The sequence below is a fragment of the Physeter macrocephalus genome, chromosome 2, assembly GCF_002837175.3.
Source record: "Physeter macrocephalus isolate SW-GA chromosome 2, ASM283717v5, whole genome shotgun sequence".
NCBI lineage: Eukaryota > Metazoa > Chordata > Mammalia > Artiodactyla > Physeteridae > Physeter > Physeter macrocephalus.
The window spans coordinates 110,134,691-110,155,711 of NC_041215.1; the positions used below are offsets into that span (position 1 = coordinate 110,134,691).

General features: G+C 39.3%; 1 protein-coding gene across 1 annotated transcript in view; it reads right to left on the minus strand.

The window, feature by feature from the left end:
- The window catches only part of DYTN (dystrotelin), a 51,249-nt gene extending 36,160 nt beyond the window's left edge, over positions 1-15,089 (minus strand). The window contains exons 1-5 of the mRNA XM_007111640.2: positions 15,071-15,089; positions 6,206-6,280; positions 2,969-3,170; positions 1,045-1,130; positions 435-535 (exon numbers count right to left, since the gene is read on the minus strand). Coding sequence (XP_007111702.2) covers positions 435-535; positions 1,045-1,130; positions 2,969-3,170; positions 6,206-6,280; positions 15,071-15,089 — 483 coding nt within the window. The remainder of the gene's footprint in view (positions 1-434; positions 536-1,044; positions 1,131-2,968; positions 3,171-6,205; positions 6,281-15,070) is intronic.
- Between the last annotated feature and the right edge of the window lie 5,932 nt (positions 15,090-21,021).

Sequence of the window (21,021 nt, forward strand, 5' to 3'; positions counted from 1 at the left end):
ACAAATTAAATAAAATTTTGAATACATGTTCATTTCAGATTTGTATAAGTATCATGATTTACCTCTTCCTGAAAAGAGAAGGATTGAGTCAAATCATGAAAGCTTTGCCTGTGATGCTGAGCTCAGGTTTTATTCTATGACAGAATATGGCCAACGAAGAATTTTAGGCATTTACATTTACATCTTGGAAGAGTCACTGGCTGCTGTGTGGAGGAAGAGTTGCAGAGAGGAGAGGCTTGAGTTGGGCAAACCAGTTAGGGAGCAATTGCAATAGATCAGCCTATATTCAGATAATACCAGGGGCTAAAGAGGAGAGAGGTTGCATGGAGAACTATATTAAGGTAGAATTGACACTGTAAAAATCAGATCCTTTAATAATAAATGTGACTAATATAACTGGAACAAATTTGAATTCTTAAGTATTAGAGATTTACCTGCTGTAGATCTGTTAGTAGGTTTCTCAAAATCCTTCGAGTCATGCGTCCCCCAGAATCACAACCTCCCCTGTTATTTTCTGCATAGAGCTGAAAAAGAGCTAGACACATAGGGGGGAAGGAAATCTTTAAACTGAATACTTGCTATATGCCTTCGAAGAATATGTGCTTTGAATTCTAAACAGTTTATATGCGGATATAAAGGCGAAAGTTATAATTCTTGGTTATTTGCTTGCTGTTTTGAAGGCTTCGCAAACTAAATAATTTGATAACTCATGAAGATCCTTTCACATTTCAACTTTTTGATAATTTAGCACATCAATGACAAAGACCACAAGGTTGGTAAATGGCGATGTGAGCAGAGTCTGTCTTTAAAGGAATAATAACTACTGGTCTCTGAATAATCCCTGTACAAATAAATATCAAGGATAACCAAATTATGAATAGTTAGAAAGCATGGATCAACATCTTGAAAAATTCTAAGTCTTGCTGAGTACTTGCCGAACCAGAGCAGTGGGGCGGGGATACAGGAGGGAGTGAAGAAGATAACGTGTTGGAGAGATTTGGTGGTCACGGCACTTCAGACATTCAAAACTCCTACATATGTTACCTCTGTATTTTGTAAGAGGACTATCCCCTGAGAGGGCAATCAGGGCAGCAGCTGCAGGTCCAAGTTTGAGAAAACCCATTCCCGAGCTGCATGGCAACAAAACAGAGATAAGAATGGGAAAGGCAGGGTTATTCTTGGGGAAGTGGTTTATAAAAAACATGACTATGAATGGACATTTCTTTCTTCCTTTTTTGTTTTTTTTTGGCTGCACTGTGCAGCATGTGCGATCTTAGTTCCCCAGCCAGGGATGGAACCTGTGCCCCCTGCAGCGGTAGCTCAGAGTCTTAACCACTGGACCGCCAGGGAAGTCCCTGAATGGACATTTCTGACACCATGTTACAAGTTCATGCTTTTCATGGTCAGTTTTCCTATATCTAGAACTTGACAGAACTAAGAATTGAATGAAAATATTTCATCCTTCATTCATTCATTCATGGGTCCAACATATGTTTATTGGGTGCTTCCTCTGTACTAAGCACTGTCCTAGGCACTGGAGACACAGGCATCTTCCTGGGTCTTCCTGGGTCCTCCTGGACCAGGCAGCCCTTTAGGGCTCACATGCTGGGAAACCAGACAACAGAGAAAAGGACCAAAAGGCAGAGGCAGAAGTAAACCTTTATATTTAAAAATATCCACCTGTTCTCAGGCCCTCACTTAGAGCCTCATCGCCCTGTGCCCACTGGCTGTGCAGTTTCCAAACCTACAAACTACAGTGTATCAAACGCAGGAGGACTGATAGAGGCAGGCACTGATACAAGAAAGGACAGCCAAAATCATAATGCTTAAGGAGACTGAAATAGTGAAAAAATAACTTGAGAACATGCTTATATACTATTTGTACAACAACAACAGAAAATAATAAACTAGTAAGGAATTTGCCGAGTGGTTAAACTGTGCTTGCCTTTGGGAGGCAGGCTTTGGGGTGGTATTTCTTCTTCTTCACTCTTTTCTGCACTTTCCAAATGTTTTATATTTACTGTGAGCTTTTAAAACTCCATTCTACAGGATGAAGGCTACTGCGTCAAGACCACGTAAGATAAACACAACTGAAGTGGGGCAAAAAAGTGGTAAACACACACACAAACACACACACCCGACACCACTGACTTAGAGCATGCATAATCAAGCCTTTGACAGGGTGTAAACTGTTTTATGTGTGCCTCTCCAAGTCACATGTTGAAATCCTAACCCCCAGTGTGATGGTATTTAGCGATGGGGTTTGGGAAGATGATTATTAGGTCACAAAGGTGGAACTCTTATGAATTGGATTGCTATTACTACAAAAGAGACCCCAGAGAGCTCCCTCGCCCCTTTCACCATGTGAGGACACAGCCAAAAGATGGCCCTCTATGTACCAGGAAGTGGGTTCTCACCAGACCCATCTGTCTGCCGGTGCCTTGACCTTAGACTTCCCAGCCTCCAGAACTGTGAGAAATAAATGTTTGCTAAGTCACCCAGTCTATGGTAGTTTGGCATAGCAGCCCAGACTAAGACAGTAGGTTAGTCATTTATGCAGACATTATTCAACTTTATCCCACAAACAGAAACTGACAACTGGTTATAAAGGAATAAGCAAAGACATATACTACTGGGGACTCAAGAGAAAAGTGTAATTTATATATATACATAGATGCATAATTGCCCTAGCAAAAGGTGTGCGTGCTTCTCTAGAGTGGAAATGAGTCTGTATGAAAATGTGGATTTTCCCCCTTTGTGCTGTCCATGAGTCATTCCTATTAGTGAGGTTGATAAGCATGTACTTCTTTGTTCCCCTCCTGAATAATACATTTGAGGAAAACAAACAAACAAAGAAGCCTTCTTAGATATCAAACCTTGAACAAATATTAGACAACCCCAACTGGTCAATGACCAGAGGCAACTAAACACCCCCTGTGAGGTCACAGCATGGTCCCCTCAGCCTCACCTGTCATACATTGTTGTGAGAAGGCTCAGAGTGAGTTCCGAAGCTCTGGGGTGCACCTGTCCTGGTTTTTCCACCCTGACTCTCTGAAACAGCTCCTGCAGAGCCTGAAAAAGCTGCTGCACAGAGACAGCACTTTCTCTTGCCTCCCAGAGACTCTGACGTAGTAGGACATGCTGAATCAGAGAACTGTCAATCAAGTCCACTGCAGGAAGCAAAGGAAACACTGCATCACCTCTGATCTGAACAAAAGGCTTCAAAAAAAGTAAACATCATCTAGTCTTTAATGAAGACTGTTTTTTATGGCAGCTGTTTTTTTAAGGGAGTTACATATGGCCACTATTTGGATACATCTCTCTTGTGTATAATTCAGGCGTTCCTATTCTAACAGTCGATTTGATTTTGGAAAAGTGCATCTGTTTGTAAAGCATAGTTAGAACATTATTCCCAGTATAACCTCTAGGATGTGGCTTTATAAAAGGAAATTAAAAGGGAAAGAAGTGAGAAACTTGAAAACAGCTTTTCGAGGAAGTTAGGACACTGGTGAAAAGCTGGGAAAAACATTTTTATACTGTTTATTAAGTGGATTGAGAAAATTCATCTTTCATGTTCATATATTATTTTTTGTCTGTAGCCTAGCTCGAGAAGGAATATTGTGTATAAAAATGCAAATGCAGGGCTTCCCTGGTGGCGCAGTGGTTGAGAGCCCGCCTGCCGATGCAGGGGACACGGGTTCGTGCCCCGGTCTGGGAAGATCCCACATGCCGAGGAGCGGCTGGTCCCATGTGCCATGGCCGCTGAGCCTGCGCGTCCGGAGCCTGTGCTCCGCAACGGGAGAGGCCACAACAGTGAGAGGCCCGCGTACCGAAGAAAAAAAAAGAAATGCAAATGCATTACTTAAAAAACTCAGTGATCTTTATAAAAGAGCAGTTGCTGAATTAGACTCCTTAGGTCTCACCCTTGCTTTAGTAATGTTTATTTTTTTGGTCTTGGTCTCAGTATTATTATCCAGAAAGGCACTTAATAAAACCAAAGTTGCTTACAAAAAATAATGGTTTATTTCTTACATATTTTTTTATCACCTTCTCCTAAAAATGTTACAAGGCAATAAAGATAAGGAAGAATGAAATAGAACTAACCCTATGGTTTCTTGCAGGAGGATGACAGACAAAATGAATAAACACCCACTTGTGCCATCTGAGATGGGGATGTCAGTGGCACCAAGAGCTGCTGGCATTTAAAATGCTTCAGACTGTGAAGTGATAAAACCCTGCACTTCTGTCTGCTTCGTAAATCAACCTCACATACACAAATCTAGCATGTATAATAAAAATTTTTATTTGTTCTCTGATACTGCTTTTAAAGGGAGAGTCTAAGAAAGTGAGGGGTATGTTTGGGGATGCGACTGTGATAAAAACGTGGCTGCATGTGGTAGAGACTGCAAACTCTTTTATCGTTATTCAATCACAAAACCTATCACCTCGGCCTGGCGTGCTGTACACAGGATGCTGCGTCTTCTGCTGAGAGTTCTGTATTACAGCAAAACAGATAATAGTGGTGTCCATTAATCTCACCACCAGATTTGTGCAGGAACGCTCTCTGGCTCTCCAGATCCTGCTTCCTGGAGCTCACGATATGTTTATCTCAGTGTTAGGGACTTTTGTTTTCCAATTTTTGTTTGGTTATCTGTTATAGGTAGAACATTTCAACTTCTGATTTCGCGTACTGTTACTATTTCCCATGAATATTATTTATATTCACTGTTTCTGATGCAGGCGTAATAAAAAATTCAGAAAGGTACACCCTCAAATTACACTGTTTGTACACACCCAGGCTCATATGAACAATGATGGAGGCTCATGCATCCTCCCAGACCGGGGCGCGAACCCGGTTCCCCTGCATCGGCAGGCGGACGCGCAACCACTGCGCCACCAGGGAAGCCCCTAACTTTCTTTAATAGGAGACATTCTCCAGGAAAATAGCATGATTGAGGGTAAATTTTTAGTAAGCATCTTCTGCCTTTTGTTGATTTCTGGAATAATATAAGTAATTTGTCTATATCAGTGATTTAAAAAAATTTTTTTTAAGCCAAGAATCCCTTCTTCAAAGGACACTTTCACAGAAATGCAATATGGAAGATAGAGCAAAACAGAGTTGTTCTGGTAGAGGAGATAGCCTTTTGGGTTTTCTCTACTTGCCTATTCTTCCTTTTCCCACCTTGCAGGCCCTTTGGGTTTTGTCGACTTGCCTATACTTCCTTTTCCCACCTCGCTGGCCCTTTCTTACCCTACTTCACACCCATGTCCACTTTGTGAAACACAGTTTGAAAACCACTGGTCTATCTAACTTATGAGGCAGAGGCAAAATATTTAAAAAATTTCAACCTTTAGGAAAAATGACATATATATGTGTGTGTGTGTGTGTGTGTGTGTGTGTGTATATATAAAATACAATTTATATATATATGTAAAACACAATTTTTTAGGTCTGCTGTAATAAATGTCATAAATTACACAAAGTGATTTTTCTTAAATGCAATACAGAACTTATTAGAAATCAGTAACTTCAGATATGCTGAATGTCTGTCATTTTCACAGCTAGGACCCAAGTCATTTCATTTTGGAGAATTTTTACAGGAAAAAATTTTTACTGTATTTTACCTAGTTAACAGTATAGGAAAAGAAACCATGGCATTCAATCAGATAAAATTTAATGCAAAAGAGTAGTTCTCATGAAATTCTCAAGCGATTTTTAAACTTTATGGCCTGAGGATTATTCATCTGAACTTACTTTTGCAGGTACAGAAAGAGACGGGGGTACAACTTAAAAATGCAAGTCTTAAGTAGTAGAAGGAATTTAGAAATGTTTATATTTGAATCTACAAGTTATATTAAACTAACTTATTTTGTGATTTTATTTTGCATCAATATTGGTATCCCGAAAAGGAAATAAACAAACAAAAAATTTGCAGAAACCAAGTAGGAACATTTTTTTAAAGAATTAAAATCCTCATCCATGAATTATTGTCTATTGTCAGTCAGCGAAGCTACATGTGGGTGGAACACACAGGTGTATCTTCCACACTCCATCTTCTCTGTTACAAGTAGGGTAGGTGCACAGGTCCAACCTTCCAGATCCAGCAGTCAGTCACATGGGGGGGGAGTTTTTGGTTTTCTATGAATTTTACATTACACATCAGGGTCAGATTATTTCAAGTGTTTCAAGAAAACCTGTACTTACATTGGCACAAGGTTTGCACTGATCGTAATTTGAAGGCTGTTCTATAAATGGAATTCTCAATACTATTAAGAGCATCTGTAAAGAAAACATGAAATATCATAGATAAAGGACTGTCTCATTAGATAAATCCCATATCCTAGAAGGAAATCCTAGAGAGCATGTAGCCCTACTTTATTTTGCAGGTGAGGAAATCAAGGTCTAGAGCTCTCTTTCCTACCTGGGAACAAATAATAATGGACTATGCTATCCTAGGCTGCAGGTGACCATAGAAAGCCTCCTCTGAGCCCACCAAACTAAGGAATCCCCCAGTGAGGAGGACTCCTCCATGAAGCTGTCCACTTTTTATATAAAAATGAAATAGCCTATGAAACAATAAGACAAAAAACTATCTGTAGAATATAAATTCAGTTTGTTAATATATTCTAGTCATATGTACACACATATTTATGCACCTATGAAAATGACTATCCATCCATTCATTTAGCAGATTTTTATTGAGCTCTTACTATATGGCCCTGGCATGATTCCAGGCTCTTGAAATATAGCAACTAACAAAACAGATAAAAATTCTTGCCCCGTGGAGCTTAATTTCTAGTGTCATTCATCAGATTGTTATCAGTGGATATCTTTGAGTGCTCGAATTCTTAGTTATTTTCTTCCTACTTGTCAATATTACCTAAATTTTCTATAAAGAGCACATGTTATTTTTATAATCAGAAAAGAATTATTAATATACCTTCTTTTACCCACCACCAACATCACTACATCAGTGGCTAGCATTTCTGAACACTTACCAGGCACTGAGTATGTATTCACCCCTTTCACAGTGTGGAGGACAAAAGAAAGCTCTGGAGCCATATTTAGGTAATAGAAAATGTATATGTAATATACAAATGCCCTGTACATTTGTATATGTAATAGAAAATGTATATGTAATAGAAAATAGAAATGATCAAAACATATGAAAAAAAAGTTGAAAGACTAATTACTAATAGAAGACTTTTTGACCAGGAAAAACAGTCATCAAAGGTAAACAAACATAAGCAGAGATAGTTTTGCAGGCAAATTCCTTTAAACTTTCAAGGGATAGGGGGATCCCTGCTACTCAACTCTTCTAAAAACTGGAAAAACTCAGAAAACTTCCCAATTTATTTTAGGAGGCTAACATAACTGTAATACCAACATTTGATAAAGTTTTATTGAAAATATTGTTATTACTGAGAGAAACTAGTTAAATTCTGCTTTGAGACTTTGAAGGAAATTGGTCTAATTGGCCAAGGAAAATTGTCCAATATGGGACGGTTTCAGCATCAACTCAAAAGTCTAAAGTTTGAAGTCCCATCTAAATACCATCTAAATCAGATAGATAAAAAAGAATCAAATCTTATTTAAGATGAAAGCAAAGATAAAACATAATATATTAGCAAACATTTTCAAGAACATATTAAAGAATTATGTTCCATGATATGGAAAGATTTATTTCAGAAATTTAAAATTTGTTCAACAGTTAATTAATATATTAAGAGAAGGAAAAAAGTTACTGAACCAGTGGATTCTCAAAATACATTGGTAAAATTCATCAGCCATTCTGATTTTTTAAAAACTGGTACATGATCTAGGAAGAGAGGAAACATCCTTAAAATGTCAGAAATAAAAGGCAAATTTCGTATAAAAGTGAGATAGACAAAAGACATCCCTGTTAAAGTCAGGAAAAAAACCACCCCCATCCCCCTTTTCACCACTGTAATCCAACTCTAGTCTGAAGCAGAGAAATAAAATACAGGGCATCAGGACCACCCCTGTCCCCTCCACACTGTGCCAGATAGGGCGGAATCTCCTTGATAGACCTTGAAGGATAGCCCTCCAGGATGTCAGTACGAGTCCATTGGAGCTGGCATATAATCATAGGATTGGAACTTATTTGCTGTCCCTGTTTTGGAATTCTAATCTACAAAAACAAATAAAAATAAGAGTTATAAGTTTTAGGAAGGAAGAGATGTACAGATGTTCTGATTGCCTCTCTATCCAGATAATTCATGAGGATCATCCGCAAGTTGGCTGGATTTAGGACAATTGTATGAGAATCAATAACTTTCCTTTATATCAGAGGTTTTCAAAGTTTATCTTGCATCACATTGCAGAGCTTACCCCCAGAGTCTGGGTGGGGGGGGCCTGGGTATTGCATTTCTAATCCCAGGCGATGCTCATGCTTTCGGTCCAGGAACTATGCTTTGAGTACCACCGCTTTATACCAAGAATAATCAGTTAGAACAGGTAATTTTTAACATCTAAAAAAATGCCTAAAGTAAACAAAACAATGTGTAAGACCATATAAAGCTTTATTGAAAGACATTAAAGATAATATGAATAAATGGAGAGATCTATTTCCTCCATTCCTGGATATTCCTGGATTAGGAATGTTCAATAGCATAAGGATATGAATTCTCCCCTATACATTTAAAGCAATTCCAACCCAAATTCCAACTACCATTTTGAACTTGACAAAATAATATAAAATTAATCTGTAAGAATAAATGCAATGTGTGCTTATTTCAGGAACAGATAGAGTAATGGAATAGGACAAAATCAGAAACTGACCTATGTATACATAGGGTTTTAGCATATGATAAAGATGATGTTTTAACTCAGTGAGAATCAACAACTTCCCTTTATATCGGTGGTTTATATCAATGAGGAAATTATAGATTATTTAATAAATAGTGTTAGGGCCATTGGATGGATAACTATTTAGAAAAATATAATATAGGTACTTTAGTTCAGATCATAAACAAAAATAACACCAGGATGTACTACAGAGTTAAACATGAATTCTTAAAACTCTAAGACAATTAAGAGAAGAAATTTTTGGCAATCTTGAGGTTGAAAGATGTTTTAAAGCATGATTATAAGCCCAAATCCACAGCAATGTGTCTATAACTTAGTATGGTCCTATTTTTGTAAATGATAAAAACTAATAGCAAGAAAGAACACAATGAACACAGTAGGAAAGGTTATATATCAAACTTCTAACTGTTTATCTGGAGACAGGAGTACATTATGGGAGGGGTTTGATTTTTTACTTTCTATAACATGATAGCAATCTGAATGGTATTGGGGAGAGAATATTGCGGGGGAGATACGAGGCACAATTTTCTAGTGAAATTGACAGGGATTGGTGGCTTATTGGACGTGGGAGGGAGACCAAGTGTAGGAAATAATGGGGGAGGATAAAGTTTGTGCATAGAGGTGGAATGGAAATTCATTTTCAACATGTGAGTTCGAGGTTTTTGTAAGACATCTGAATGGAGATGTCCAATAGGCAGTTGAAACTACCTCCCAGACACTTGGGAGTCCAGGATTCTGGAACTGGGACTTGTCCCCAGAGACTTGGGCTTGGAGTACAGGGAGTTGGAGGGCATGGTCCTTGGACTGCAAAGGTGACCTGAGAGAATAGGCAGACATATTGGTCAAGGTATCTTTCTGAGAAGGCTTGTGGATCAAGCAGAGTACAGGTGAAAGGCAACAGGTCAGAAACTGGGAATGCTGGACTAGAGCCAGAGGGTTCCACATGGTGATGAAAAGGAGAAGCTTAAAGAGATTTCCCAGCATGGAGGGAGTAGCCATGAGAAATTTTTAGAGTATTGCTGTCCAATAGGAGAAATACAGTATGATTCAAGTATGTCACCTTAAATTTCTAGCAGCTACATTTTAAAAAGTAAGAAGAAACAGGTGAAATTAATTTTAATGATTTATTTCATTTAATCCATCAGAATATTATTTAACATGTAACCAACATAAAAATTATTAATAAAACATTTTCTGTTCTTACTGTCCTCAAAATTCAATACCTTTTTTACACTTGCAGCACATCTCAATTTGGACTAGCCATATTTCAAGTGCTCCATAGCCATATGTGGCTAGTGTCTACCAGACTGAGAGCTCAGTTTTAAAGAATACTGGCTGGGATGGGGAGCTGTTCAGGGTGCTGAACAGGACTCAATTTTTGATTCTGTATCTGGGGGTCAGGGTTGCTATTTAGGATGGGATAGAGATTTAGGAGTCATTAGTGTTGACAGTGGGCAAAACCATGTCTATCTACTAGGTTGCCTAAGAAGAGTGCTTTAAGTGAAGAGAAAATTAGGCTAAGTAACAGTACACTTGAGAAACATAATCATTTAAGTACCAGAGGAGAAAGAGAAACCTAAGAAGAAGAAGAAGAAGAAGAAGAAGAAGAAGGGAAAGCCAAAGAAACCAGGAGACAGTGATGGTACAAAGGCCAAGGAAGGTGAGTTTCAGAAACTAGAGACAAGCCAATAATTCAGTATCTGGAAGCCACAAGGAGATCAACTATGTGCTAAAAATTAGTCTCTGTTTTTGATTAACTTGACTATTAAAGGCTTCATAAGAGCACTTTTATGGGGATATGGGGGCCGAAATCAAATTACACAGGATTGATCAATGAATGTAAGGTGAAGAAAAAAACATAAAAGCAGACAACTCTTTCAAGATCCTTAATCTGAAGGGAAGACAAGAGGGCTATCGCTAGAAAAGCACACAAAATCAAAACTGATTTTCAAAGGCAGGAGAGATTCCAAAATGTATGTATGGGTCATGGAGGAGGGGTCAGGAGAGAGGATGAGGTTGAGGGTCCAGGAAGTAGGGTTCCAGGAGGTACCTGATATAGGAAAGTCTGTCTCAGAGGACAACATGTTCCCGTAGCCACCCAACATCCATTCACTTTTCTTTTGGTGAACCAACTTCCCGTGATCTTAGTCCATGAAATTCTAGTTGGGTTCATTCCAATGCTCCTATTTCCATGGAGGACATGTGGCCCAGGCTTACCCGATCAATGAGAGCATCATTGCCCGCCCCAGATGTGGATTCATAACCAAAGTCAGGCAAAGAATATACCAATGAAATTTGGATCAAGGACTCTTTGTTCAAGTTATCAGGGAAGAAGACTTATTTTTTCCTGTTGGACGTAAAATTGGAATCATAGATGGCAGCAGCAGTTACTCTCCTGTTGGGATGTGTAGCTTGAGCATGAAACCAACGCACCAAGGAGAGTAGAGATGAACTTGGAGGTGGAGAGAAACCACGTCCTGCTGACATTGTCTGGGCTCAGAGCAAGCTAGTCCTCCCTAGGGTAATTAATTATATAAGGTAATAAAGCCTCTTTGAGCTGAGTTCTCTCTTACAAATAACTGAAATGTAGCTAACTGATACAATCTCTGGGGTAGAGGCAATGGATGGGGGAAGTTGTACAGGTGAAGGAATTAGCTTTGGCAAGAAGCCCCGGAGAGGACTTCCCCTCATTCCCTGAGAGGAAGAATAAAAGTATATGATGGTGGGTGTGGGAAAGAAGGCATGTCTGAGGGTTTCTGTTTTCTTTATGAAGCTGGGGACACTCAGAATTAGAAAGAGATGGTAGAGCAGAAAACTTGAGGAATGGTAAAGATATGGTATTGTTACAGCAGGCAGTGAGAGAGGAAACCAGTCACACACTTTGGAAAGAACTGCCAAGCAACGTTGCATCTCTAATATTTCTTGTGATAACACATTTCAATTAAATAGACTTTATACCCATAATGCTCACTTGGAAGCAAGGTTTCACATGCAAACAAGCTCTGAGTCCAGGACTTACTTGTATTTATTATGCTGAAGGGAAGACGCCTTGAGGAAAATAAAGCTATTTTCAGATTTATTGTCAGCTGATTACCATAAAACTCAGGCAATTGGGAGTAAATGGTTTGTGTGCTGGAGAAGTGTTTGTGACTAGAAACACGGCAGGCTCTTTAGCCTTTGCTAAGCAGGCCCTGAACAAAACAAAACAAGGGATTGATGGGGGGATTTCATTGATTCAAACATATGTGGCAGGATAATTTATGGTGATATTAATTTCTTACTTGTTCTTGCAGCAGTGGGAGAATTTAAAGAATGAAAAGGCAATGTTTCCAGGTCCATCTCTGTGTGTGTTCCAAAGTCTAAGCTCTTTTTACTCCTTTGGGAGACTTACCACCTTTTAAGGGGTCAGTGTTTCAGGGGCCACCCTGAAGTCAACCCACTCGGGCTTTAGTATGAAAGGCCCATCAAAGAATCAATGCCATCCATGGAAATGGGAGAGCTGGGATCAACACAACTGGAATTTCATGGACTAAAATCAGGGGGCAGTTGTTCTTCCAAAGCAGGTGCACTGGTTCAGCAGAAGAAACGCGACCAGATGCTGGATGGCCAGAAGAGCAGGTCCCCTCTGAGAGGGGCTTTGCTGTGGCAAATATCACCTGGATCCCTCACTGCCTGAACCTCAACTTCATCCTCTGTCCCGGCCCCTCCTCCCTGACCCATATACATACAGACATTCTGGAATCTCAGTTGCCTTTGAAAACCAATCTTGATTTTAGTGTTGTTCTAGCTCTGACTCTCTTTTCCCTAGAGCGGGAGAGACGCTGATACCTGGACAGGAGAGTGGGAGATGCCTAAGTGGGGTTCAAGTTTGTGGGCTGATTCCGGGGCTTCCCTTACTAGCAGTTCCCGGGGTGGAGGGAATGGCTGCGCTGTGTAACTAGGGAGACCAGACACTAGGCTTGGCAAGGATTTCTGTGTCCGGTCTTGACAAGGAGTCCCCTGTCTTCAAGTAGACCCCAAAGCCAAAGGCAAAGAGCACAGTGAGTGGCGGCCACGACGGTACTTCAGACCAGATGTTCTGCACGCTTCAGACCAGATGTTCAGGAAAAACCTGAAATGGTTTCTGTCTGTGTCAGGACGGCTGCTTCCCAAACTTAACTTAGTCTGAATTTCATACCAAGTGACAGTGACTAGCTTTTGATTTGGAAAAGGCCGTTTCTTGCCCTTGAGTGTTGTGGCGTGAAGTCCTGGCTGTTCCACATATGGATATTGAGTGCCAGGCACTATGCTAAGCCACTCAGGGCGTTATGGCGCTGAACCAGGTCAGACCCACCCTTGAGACCTTAGAGCACACCCCTGGCCTCTCCCTAAATATACCTTGATTCAATGATCAATATCTGATCCTGAGTCAAAGGCACCTACCTTAGGGGAATGTGGGCTGTGCCTGAAAGTGTCATTAAACAAGACAGCTCATTTAAAAACCCTCTATATTTTGTTATTCTTTTTTGAACAGGTATAACCATACCAGAGACCTACAGTTTACTCTCTTTTGTCGTTTACTGTTTCCTTATGTTTTAAAAATGCTTAGTTTTCAGATAAGAGTCCAATGTTAGAGTAGGGGAAAAGTCATACCTCTGCCTTAAGTCTGGAGAAGGAGAGCCACAGTAGCGTGGAAATGATTTACAAAATTTACATTACATTACATTTACAAAAATGTAATGCCCAACATTGTTTTTCCTTCTGGAAACTGGCCAATTTTTGTGCCCTGGTTCCTCTCAGATGCACCAAATGAACACAGAATCAGCAAGCTAGGGAGTCTGTGGGTTCCCAAAGGCTGCTGTTGGTGGAAGAGTGACTCTATGGCTGCTCTACCATCTGGCCCATCACACTCCTGTCAAGTTATGTTTTGCAGTGTCATCTGATGAAGTTATGCAGCATAACATGTCAAGCTGTGATATAGTACTTGGGGAAAATGAATGGGTATCCCAGGTGATTCACCAGCAGCCCTGCTTCCTCAAGGTTTCTTTTTTTTTTTCTCCTGCTGGTAAGAGAAGACTCAAGAAAGGAAGAAATTGCTGGATGTATCAGACCCAAAGCTATAAACAAAGTAATTTGAGATGTTCAAAAAAATAATAATATAAGCTACAAAGCTACATATGGTCTTGTTCATGGAAGCAGTTTAACTGGGAACCGTGTTTTGCTTTAAATGATTCATATTTTTCCTTAGCCAAATCAATATGTGTCATTTTCTACAGATACTAAGAATGTAATAAAATTTCTTTCAACAGCCCATCATCTAGTTCAATGATCCAGAAGGAGATATTTTAGGCCAGTCGTCCTAAGTGGGCAGCACAAGCATGGCCTGGGAACTTGTTAGAAATTCATGTTCTTGGTGGGGACCCTGGACCTACTGAGTCACAAACCCTGGAGGAGGAGCCCAGCATTTTAACAAACCCTCTAAATGATTCTGATGCACACACACTACATTTAAGAAACACTCCTTAGGGAGAGAAGAGTGGGCTTTGAATGGATTATCTACTGCTTTGTGTTAAGCTTACTAATATGAAGGCCCAATACTGGGAAACCCAAAGATAATTTGAATCATTCAGAATGTTGTTTTAGATAAATAACTTGAGATAGTACAGAATCTTATACAAAACAAGCCAAGTTAACAATCTAGATCTTAGCTAGGGGAATAAGGCTGCCACTAGGTCCAACAATAAAAATATCACAAGCCAGCCCTGGGCCTACCCTGGCATTCAGAGATGCTGGAAGAAAAGGGAATTAGTTTCCCTCTATCCATTTATCAAATAGTCATATAGTAACAGCTGTGAGACTTTTCTCTCAACTCTGGCCTCAAATAGTACAGTAAACTTAGCCCTGACATTAAAATATCTACAGTGATGTCATTTTAATAGTAAACTATGAAGATGTATATAAATAAGATAAGCCACATTTTGTGTATTTGTATAGCAATTTAAAGTGCAATTATATTGAGATCAAGTCTCTTGTTAAATTATTTTTTGGTGCTTTGGGGACAACAGACCAAATACTCGTCAATATGTTATGAATTTCTGTTTAGAAAATGGAGAAAGTCTTTTCAATCATCCAATAGTTTCTTTTTCAGCCAGGCATTTACCAAATGTCACTCCTCTGCAACTCGGAAGTCTGAAAATACAACATCTGTGCCTGAGTTTTTTGTTTGCAAACTGTGCTCAAAAACTTAACAATAATACTTACCTTGTTTATCTGGGTCCATTTTAGGAATTTCTTGGAATAACAGATGGCAAGAAGGTCCTTGTAACTGGAAATGAACCAATATCTTAAGCAGGAGCTTTTGCAGTGGAATTGCTGGACGCATCAGAGATATTTTAGGCCAGTGGTCCTAATTGCTGGGTGGGGGGCAAAAAGGCAACTAAGGAAAGTTATTTCACCTGTGGGACGATGACTACAAGGTGTTCAGGGAGACTAAAAACTCCTGGGAGGGCAAAAAATAAGGAAAGCAGGGAGAAGCTTCTTATACTGGTCACTTCTCTAGGGAAGCTGGAAACAAACTCCTGAAACGAATACGGTGAATACCTAGAACTTCTGAGGCATTATAATTTTAAGAGTGGACTGAATTCTCACTTCAAGAAAATGGAAATTTTCTTGAATTTTGAAGGACAAAATGTGAAGCTCTCAGTGCTTGAATTTCTAATAGCACTATAGTGAATCATTCTACATACTAAGTATCTGAAAAATACTATCCATTTGAACACCTTATCACATATATCTGTGTATTTATGTGTGTCTGTGTGTGTATACAATTCAGTTTGCTTTCAACAAAAAGAATGGGTTATGCTATAATAAAACCTTACACATTTCTAAGAATGACATTTCTTAATATGGGTAGTTGAAAACTGTTTTAAAAAATTACATGGTAATTAAGTTTAGGTAGGACTTTTCCTCATCTTCTAATGAGTATATTAATTAAGGCACAAATTGTTGGGCAGATAAGCAACATTTTACAAAGAGAGAAACTAAAACAAAATTGATTACATTAGTTCTTTAAAAATATGATAGCAATAGTGAAAATAACAGACTTGCCCCAAACCAGGAAGGTTCCAAATATATTCAGGTAAGATTTGTTTTGAAAAGTTGTAGCAAGGACAATCAGGTGAGAATTCTTCTTGGTGTAGAACCACTTCCCCGAGCCCTTCCTGAAGTCCCCAGGTAGGTGCAGAAGGGTCCAGTCCCCCATCCTGTCAACAGTGCACCTGGAGATACAATCTATGTGCCTCCACTCCAGGTCCTTACCTTTCTTAGTTTCCTTGGGGAAGCAGTTTAGTCAAACATTCTGTAGAGGTTACTCAGCAGTTTTGGAAGAAGGAAAAGTTGAGTACTAACAGATTTCCAGATGTGGCATTCCTATGGAGAGTGGATGTCTTGTTCTGACTGTCCAGCAACTACCTACAAAACTGATATCGAGGCTGCACTGTTTTTAAGGGCTCACAGAAGTGCATTCATTAGTAATAGAGATGCTGCATAATTTAAGACTACTCCTACATCTCCGTTTCAAAGGGCTATTTCAGTATTGATTTCGTGTGTGGGAGAGACAAGTAAAACTTCTGGGTGCTGTTGAGAACAAGGGTTACCATAGAGATTAAGAAACAGTATGAAGAACTCCACAACCCAGGAAACAGCTACCTTACTAACCATCCCAGATAAGAGTGACCTAGGGATGGAATCTAATTCATTTGACTATTAATTCTTTTAGAAATACAGAGGTATGGGTACAGAGTTTTTAAAGACACCAAATATAATACAAGTCTTCAAAAGGATAATAATTTGTTATGAATGCACATTTCCTCTTAAGTTCTAAGTATAATCTGAAAATGTATTTTTTAAAGTTCAAATTAAAAATAAATCTGTTGTAATTCTAACAGACTTTTCTTTTTTCTAGTTACCATCTTTTTTAAAAAAAATTATTTATTTTTGGCTGTGTTGGGTCTTCGTTGCTGCGCGCGGGCTTTCTCTAGTTGCAGCAAGCAGGGGCTATTCTTCATTGCGGTGTGCAGGCTTTTCATTGCAGTGGCTTCTCTTGTTGCAGATCATGGGCTCTAGGCACGCGGGCTTCAGTAGTTGTGGCTCACTGGCTCTAGAGCACAGGCTCAACAGTTGTGGCACATGGGCTTAGTTGCTCCGCGGCATGTGGGATCTTCCTGGACCAGGGCTCGAACCCGTGTCCCCTGCATTGGCAGGCAGATTCTTAACCACTGCTTCACCAAGGAAGTCCCAGGCTTTTATTTTTTAAAAATGACGTCATATCAACCAAATGTATTAGAACTTTACCATCAACGTCTTCAGGTGGCTGGAGACAGGTCTTTCAAAAGGGCTGGAACCCAAAGCATAGGTATATTACTCCATGAGCAGCACCTGGAGAGCCAGAATATCTGGGTCCATGCTCCCAATTGATGCTCCTAAAACAATTATGATAAGTGGTCACTAATCCACTCCAGAATGTGCCATGAGAAAAATCAGTATGATCTCCAATGACAACCAATTTATCCCTTTCTTTTTGAAAAGTATTAGTATCACACTACTGGTTTCTTGAAAACGGAAACTTGGGACATTATTAAAAATGAAAGTTGATTAGTAATGGGGCAAGAATGGGATCAAGTGGAGGGAGGAAAATGTATCATTTGTTTTTCTCTACATGAATTTTGTTGATATTCTGGGAGGAGATAAGACAATGTAGGAAGAGAGAATGTCTATCTCACAGGAAATCTGTATCTGTTTGAGTGCTACAGACTCAAAGTTGAGAACATATTTAGAAGTTTTGTATTTCATTATATCTGCATCAAGACATAACATAATATCTGAGGTACTGGCAATAGAGGGAGGTTGGAATGTTTTCCTGAATGCTGCCATGTTGAGATTTGAGCATATCTCTGGCATTGATTAATTACATGGATCAAAAACTTTGCATCAGAAAAAAAAAGTTGTCTGAAGTTCCAGGCAAAATGATGTAATTAAGTAGACAAATGTTTAAGTACCTGAGAATGAACTAGGGGATGTTGGAAAGTAATTTAAGCAAATGGGCAATTGATAGTCCTGAGCTCTCAGCCTGGCTGATTTTGGACAGCTGAAATGAAAGATCGAGGACAGTTTTGGTTTCACTTACTTCTGTTAACTGGAAAATTTTAATTACTGTTGCACCTCCTGGTTCAAGCTCAGATAGACTTAATCACATTAAGACTTTCTTTTCTTTTTCGTAGTATGGTTTGGGTTATAAATCAAAGCAAGTTATTACAATTTTACAATATTATAGGTAACTGACAAGGGGACATTTTTTACTAGTATGGCAGTAGTTTCTGTAAATCAAAATTTTGTAATTGACACTGTCTTTACCTTCTGAAACGGAGTAGCTCCACCCTGAGGAAGCAGGTGAGAAGAGGGTTCAATCTCCCTATACAATCACACCTTGCTCTGGTTTAGACAGATTCCACACCAACCAGAAACTGGGTGACTCTTCCTTATCGTGCATGGGTACTGTATTTTGAGGCAGCCGTTTTCTGTTCAGTATCTGATAGCTCTTTACACATGCATCTGAAGACTCTAACTTCCAAGAGAGAAAGAAGAGCCTTGACACATCATACCCTAAAATGTCTAGGTAGTCCCTTACATAAATTACAGGATAATTTTATAAACATATTTACATACATGATGAACAATTTTAACAAATCAAGTTACTAAAATTGACTCAAGAAGAAATAGAGAAAAGAGAACCTTTGCGAACTGTTGGTGGGAATGTAAATTTGTACTGCCATTATGGAAAACAATATGGAGATTGATCAAAAATTTAAAAATAGAACTATCATGTCATCCAGCAACCTTACTGCTGGCTATATAGCCAAAGGAAATAAAATCAGTTTCTCAAAGATATATCTGCACTCCTATGTTCATTCCAACATTATTCATAGTAGTCACGATATGGAAGCAACTTAATTGTCTGACAGTGGATGAATGGATAAAGAAAATGTGAGGTATATATATAATGGAATATTACTCAGCCTTACAAAAGAAGGAAATCCTGCCATTTGTCACAATATGGATGAGCCTGGAGGATATTATGCTAATTTGAAATAAGCCAGACACAGAAAGACAAATAGCACATGATCTCACTTACACATGGAATTCAAAAAGAAAAGAAAGAAAAAGTCTACCTCAAAGCAACAGAGAGTAGAATGGTCATTCCCCATTACCAGAGGCAGAGGAGGGTGAAGGACATGCAGAGAAGGAGGTAGACATTGATCTAGGGGTACAAACTCATTCTTCGGGCTTCCCTGAGGTCTTCCAGGACCACCCTATCTGAAGTAGTGTCAACACATAACTCCATTTTATTCATAACTATTAGCACAACCTGTGGTCATCTTGGTTCTTTATTTGTTTACTGATTTATCATTGTTTTCTCTACTAGAAAGCAAGCTCCTCAGGGGCAGGAATAAGAGCTCTTTTGTCTTGTTTGTTCATGTGTGATACTGTGATTCGTAATAAGAAATATATATTTGGATTTTTTCCCTTTGTCCCCTTTCTGGCACTGAGCTCCTAAAACCCTTGGAATTTCCTAAGGGATGAAAGTGGTAAATTGTCTTTTATTATGTTAATGAGGTGACTTTTGGAAGCACTTAAGGACAGGGGGCTGGTTACCAGAGGAACCAACCACCTGTTTAGCGGGTTAGAACTTTAAGTCTCACCGCTTTGACCTCTGGAGAGGGGAGAGAGGCTGGAGGTTGAAGCAATTGCCAATGACCAATGATTTAATCAATCATTCCTACAATGAAGTTTCCATAAAACCCCAAAAGGATGGGGTTCAGAGAGCTTCCAGGTTGGTGAACACATGGAAATTTGGGAAGAGTGGCATGCCGGGGAGGGCATGGAAGCTTTGCAACATTTCCCCATATATTGACCTGTGCTTCTCTTCCATCTGGCTCTTGAGTTATATCCTTTTTAAAACAAACTGTTAATTTGTTAAGGAAAATGCTTCCCTGAGTTCTGTGATTTGCCCTAGAAAATTAATCTAACCCAAGTAGGGGATCTGATCTATAGCCATTGGTCAGAAGCACAGGTGACAACCTGGCCTTTTGATTGGTGTCTGAAATAGTGTGTGTGTGTGTGTGTGTGTGTGTGTGTGTGTGTGTGTGTGTGTGTGTATGTGTACCGGGGGGCAGTCTTATAGGACTGAGCTCTTAGCCTGTGGGATCTGACCCTATCTCCAGGTAGATTGCAGGACATGCAGTTGATGTCAGAAAATTGTTTAGTGGTGGGAAAGACCCTTACACTTCAGAATTAGGAGCAGAATTATACTCTGTATCCTCAGTGTTTGCTTCCCATACTGTATGAGCCATTGTAAGCATCCAAGAAATGTGTTGAATAAAATCAATCAGGAGAGACTCATTAGCATTGTGCATGGAGAGGGTGCTCTGCCTATGATCTATGTTGCATATTGCTTTCCTGTGGAGATGAAAGTTAATTATAGTCTGAGGCTCTCAGATTTCCAAATTATTTAAATACTTCTCCTTGTTCTGACTCCAAACCTTCTGATTATAATCTGTGTCTCCACGTAGCTTGCACAGGAAGTGAAGTCACTCTCAGGGCTGTGGACATCTGCTCTCCTTGGTAGATTCTATTTTAAATCTAAGATTTGTAAATTGGCATTCTTGTTCTATCATTAGACTTGGTTGGTTTTGTGAGGATCATTAATAGTGCCCACACACTATACTTCTGATTGTGCAAGGATGAAGAATAGGCTTTGGTGGTGGATTCTACCAAGGTAATATCACCCTAGGAGATAACCTACTCACTTCCTTGGAGACTTACTGGTTTTCCTTTATAGATACTTCAAAAAATAATAATGAGTACTGTCAGAATTTAGAAGAGAGGGACAAAAACATACATTGATTGATCGCAATGACGTGTCAGGCATTATTCCAGGTGCTTAGAAAACATTAGAGAATAGATGACGATCCTGCCATTTTAGTATGGGAGATGGACAATATGATAAGTAATAACATACGAACAAACAATAATAATGATTATTGTAAGTGCTATGGAATAAAATGAAAAGTAGAGCAGGATAAGGGGGTTTAGATATTGCTGAATATTACAGTCTTTCACAGTGTGGCATGCGTAAACTCCATTAAGAAAGTGAA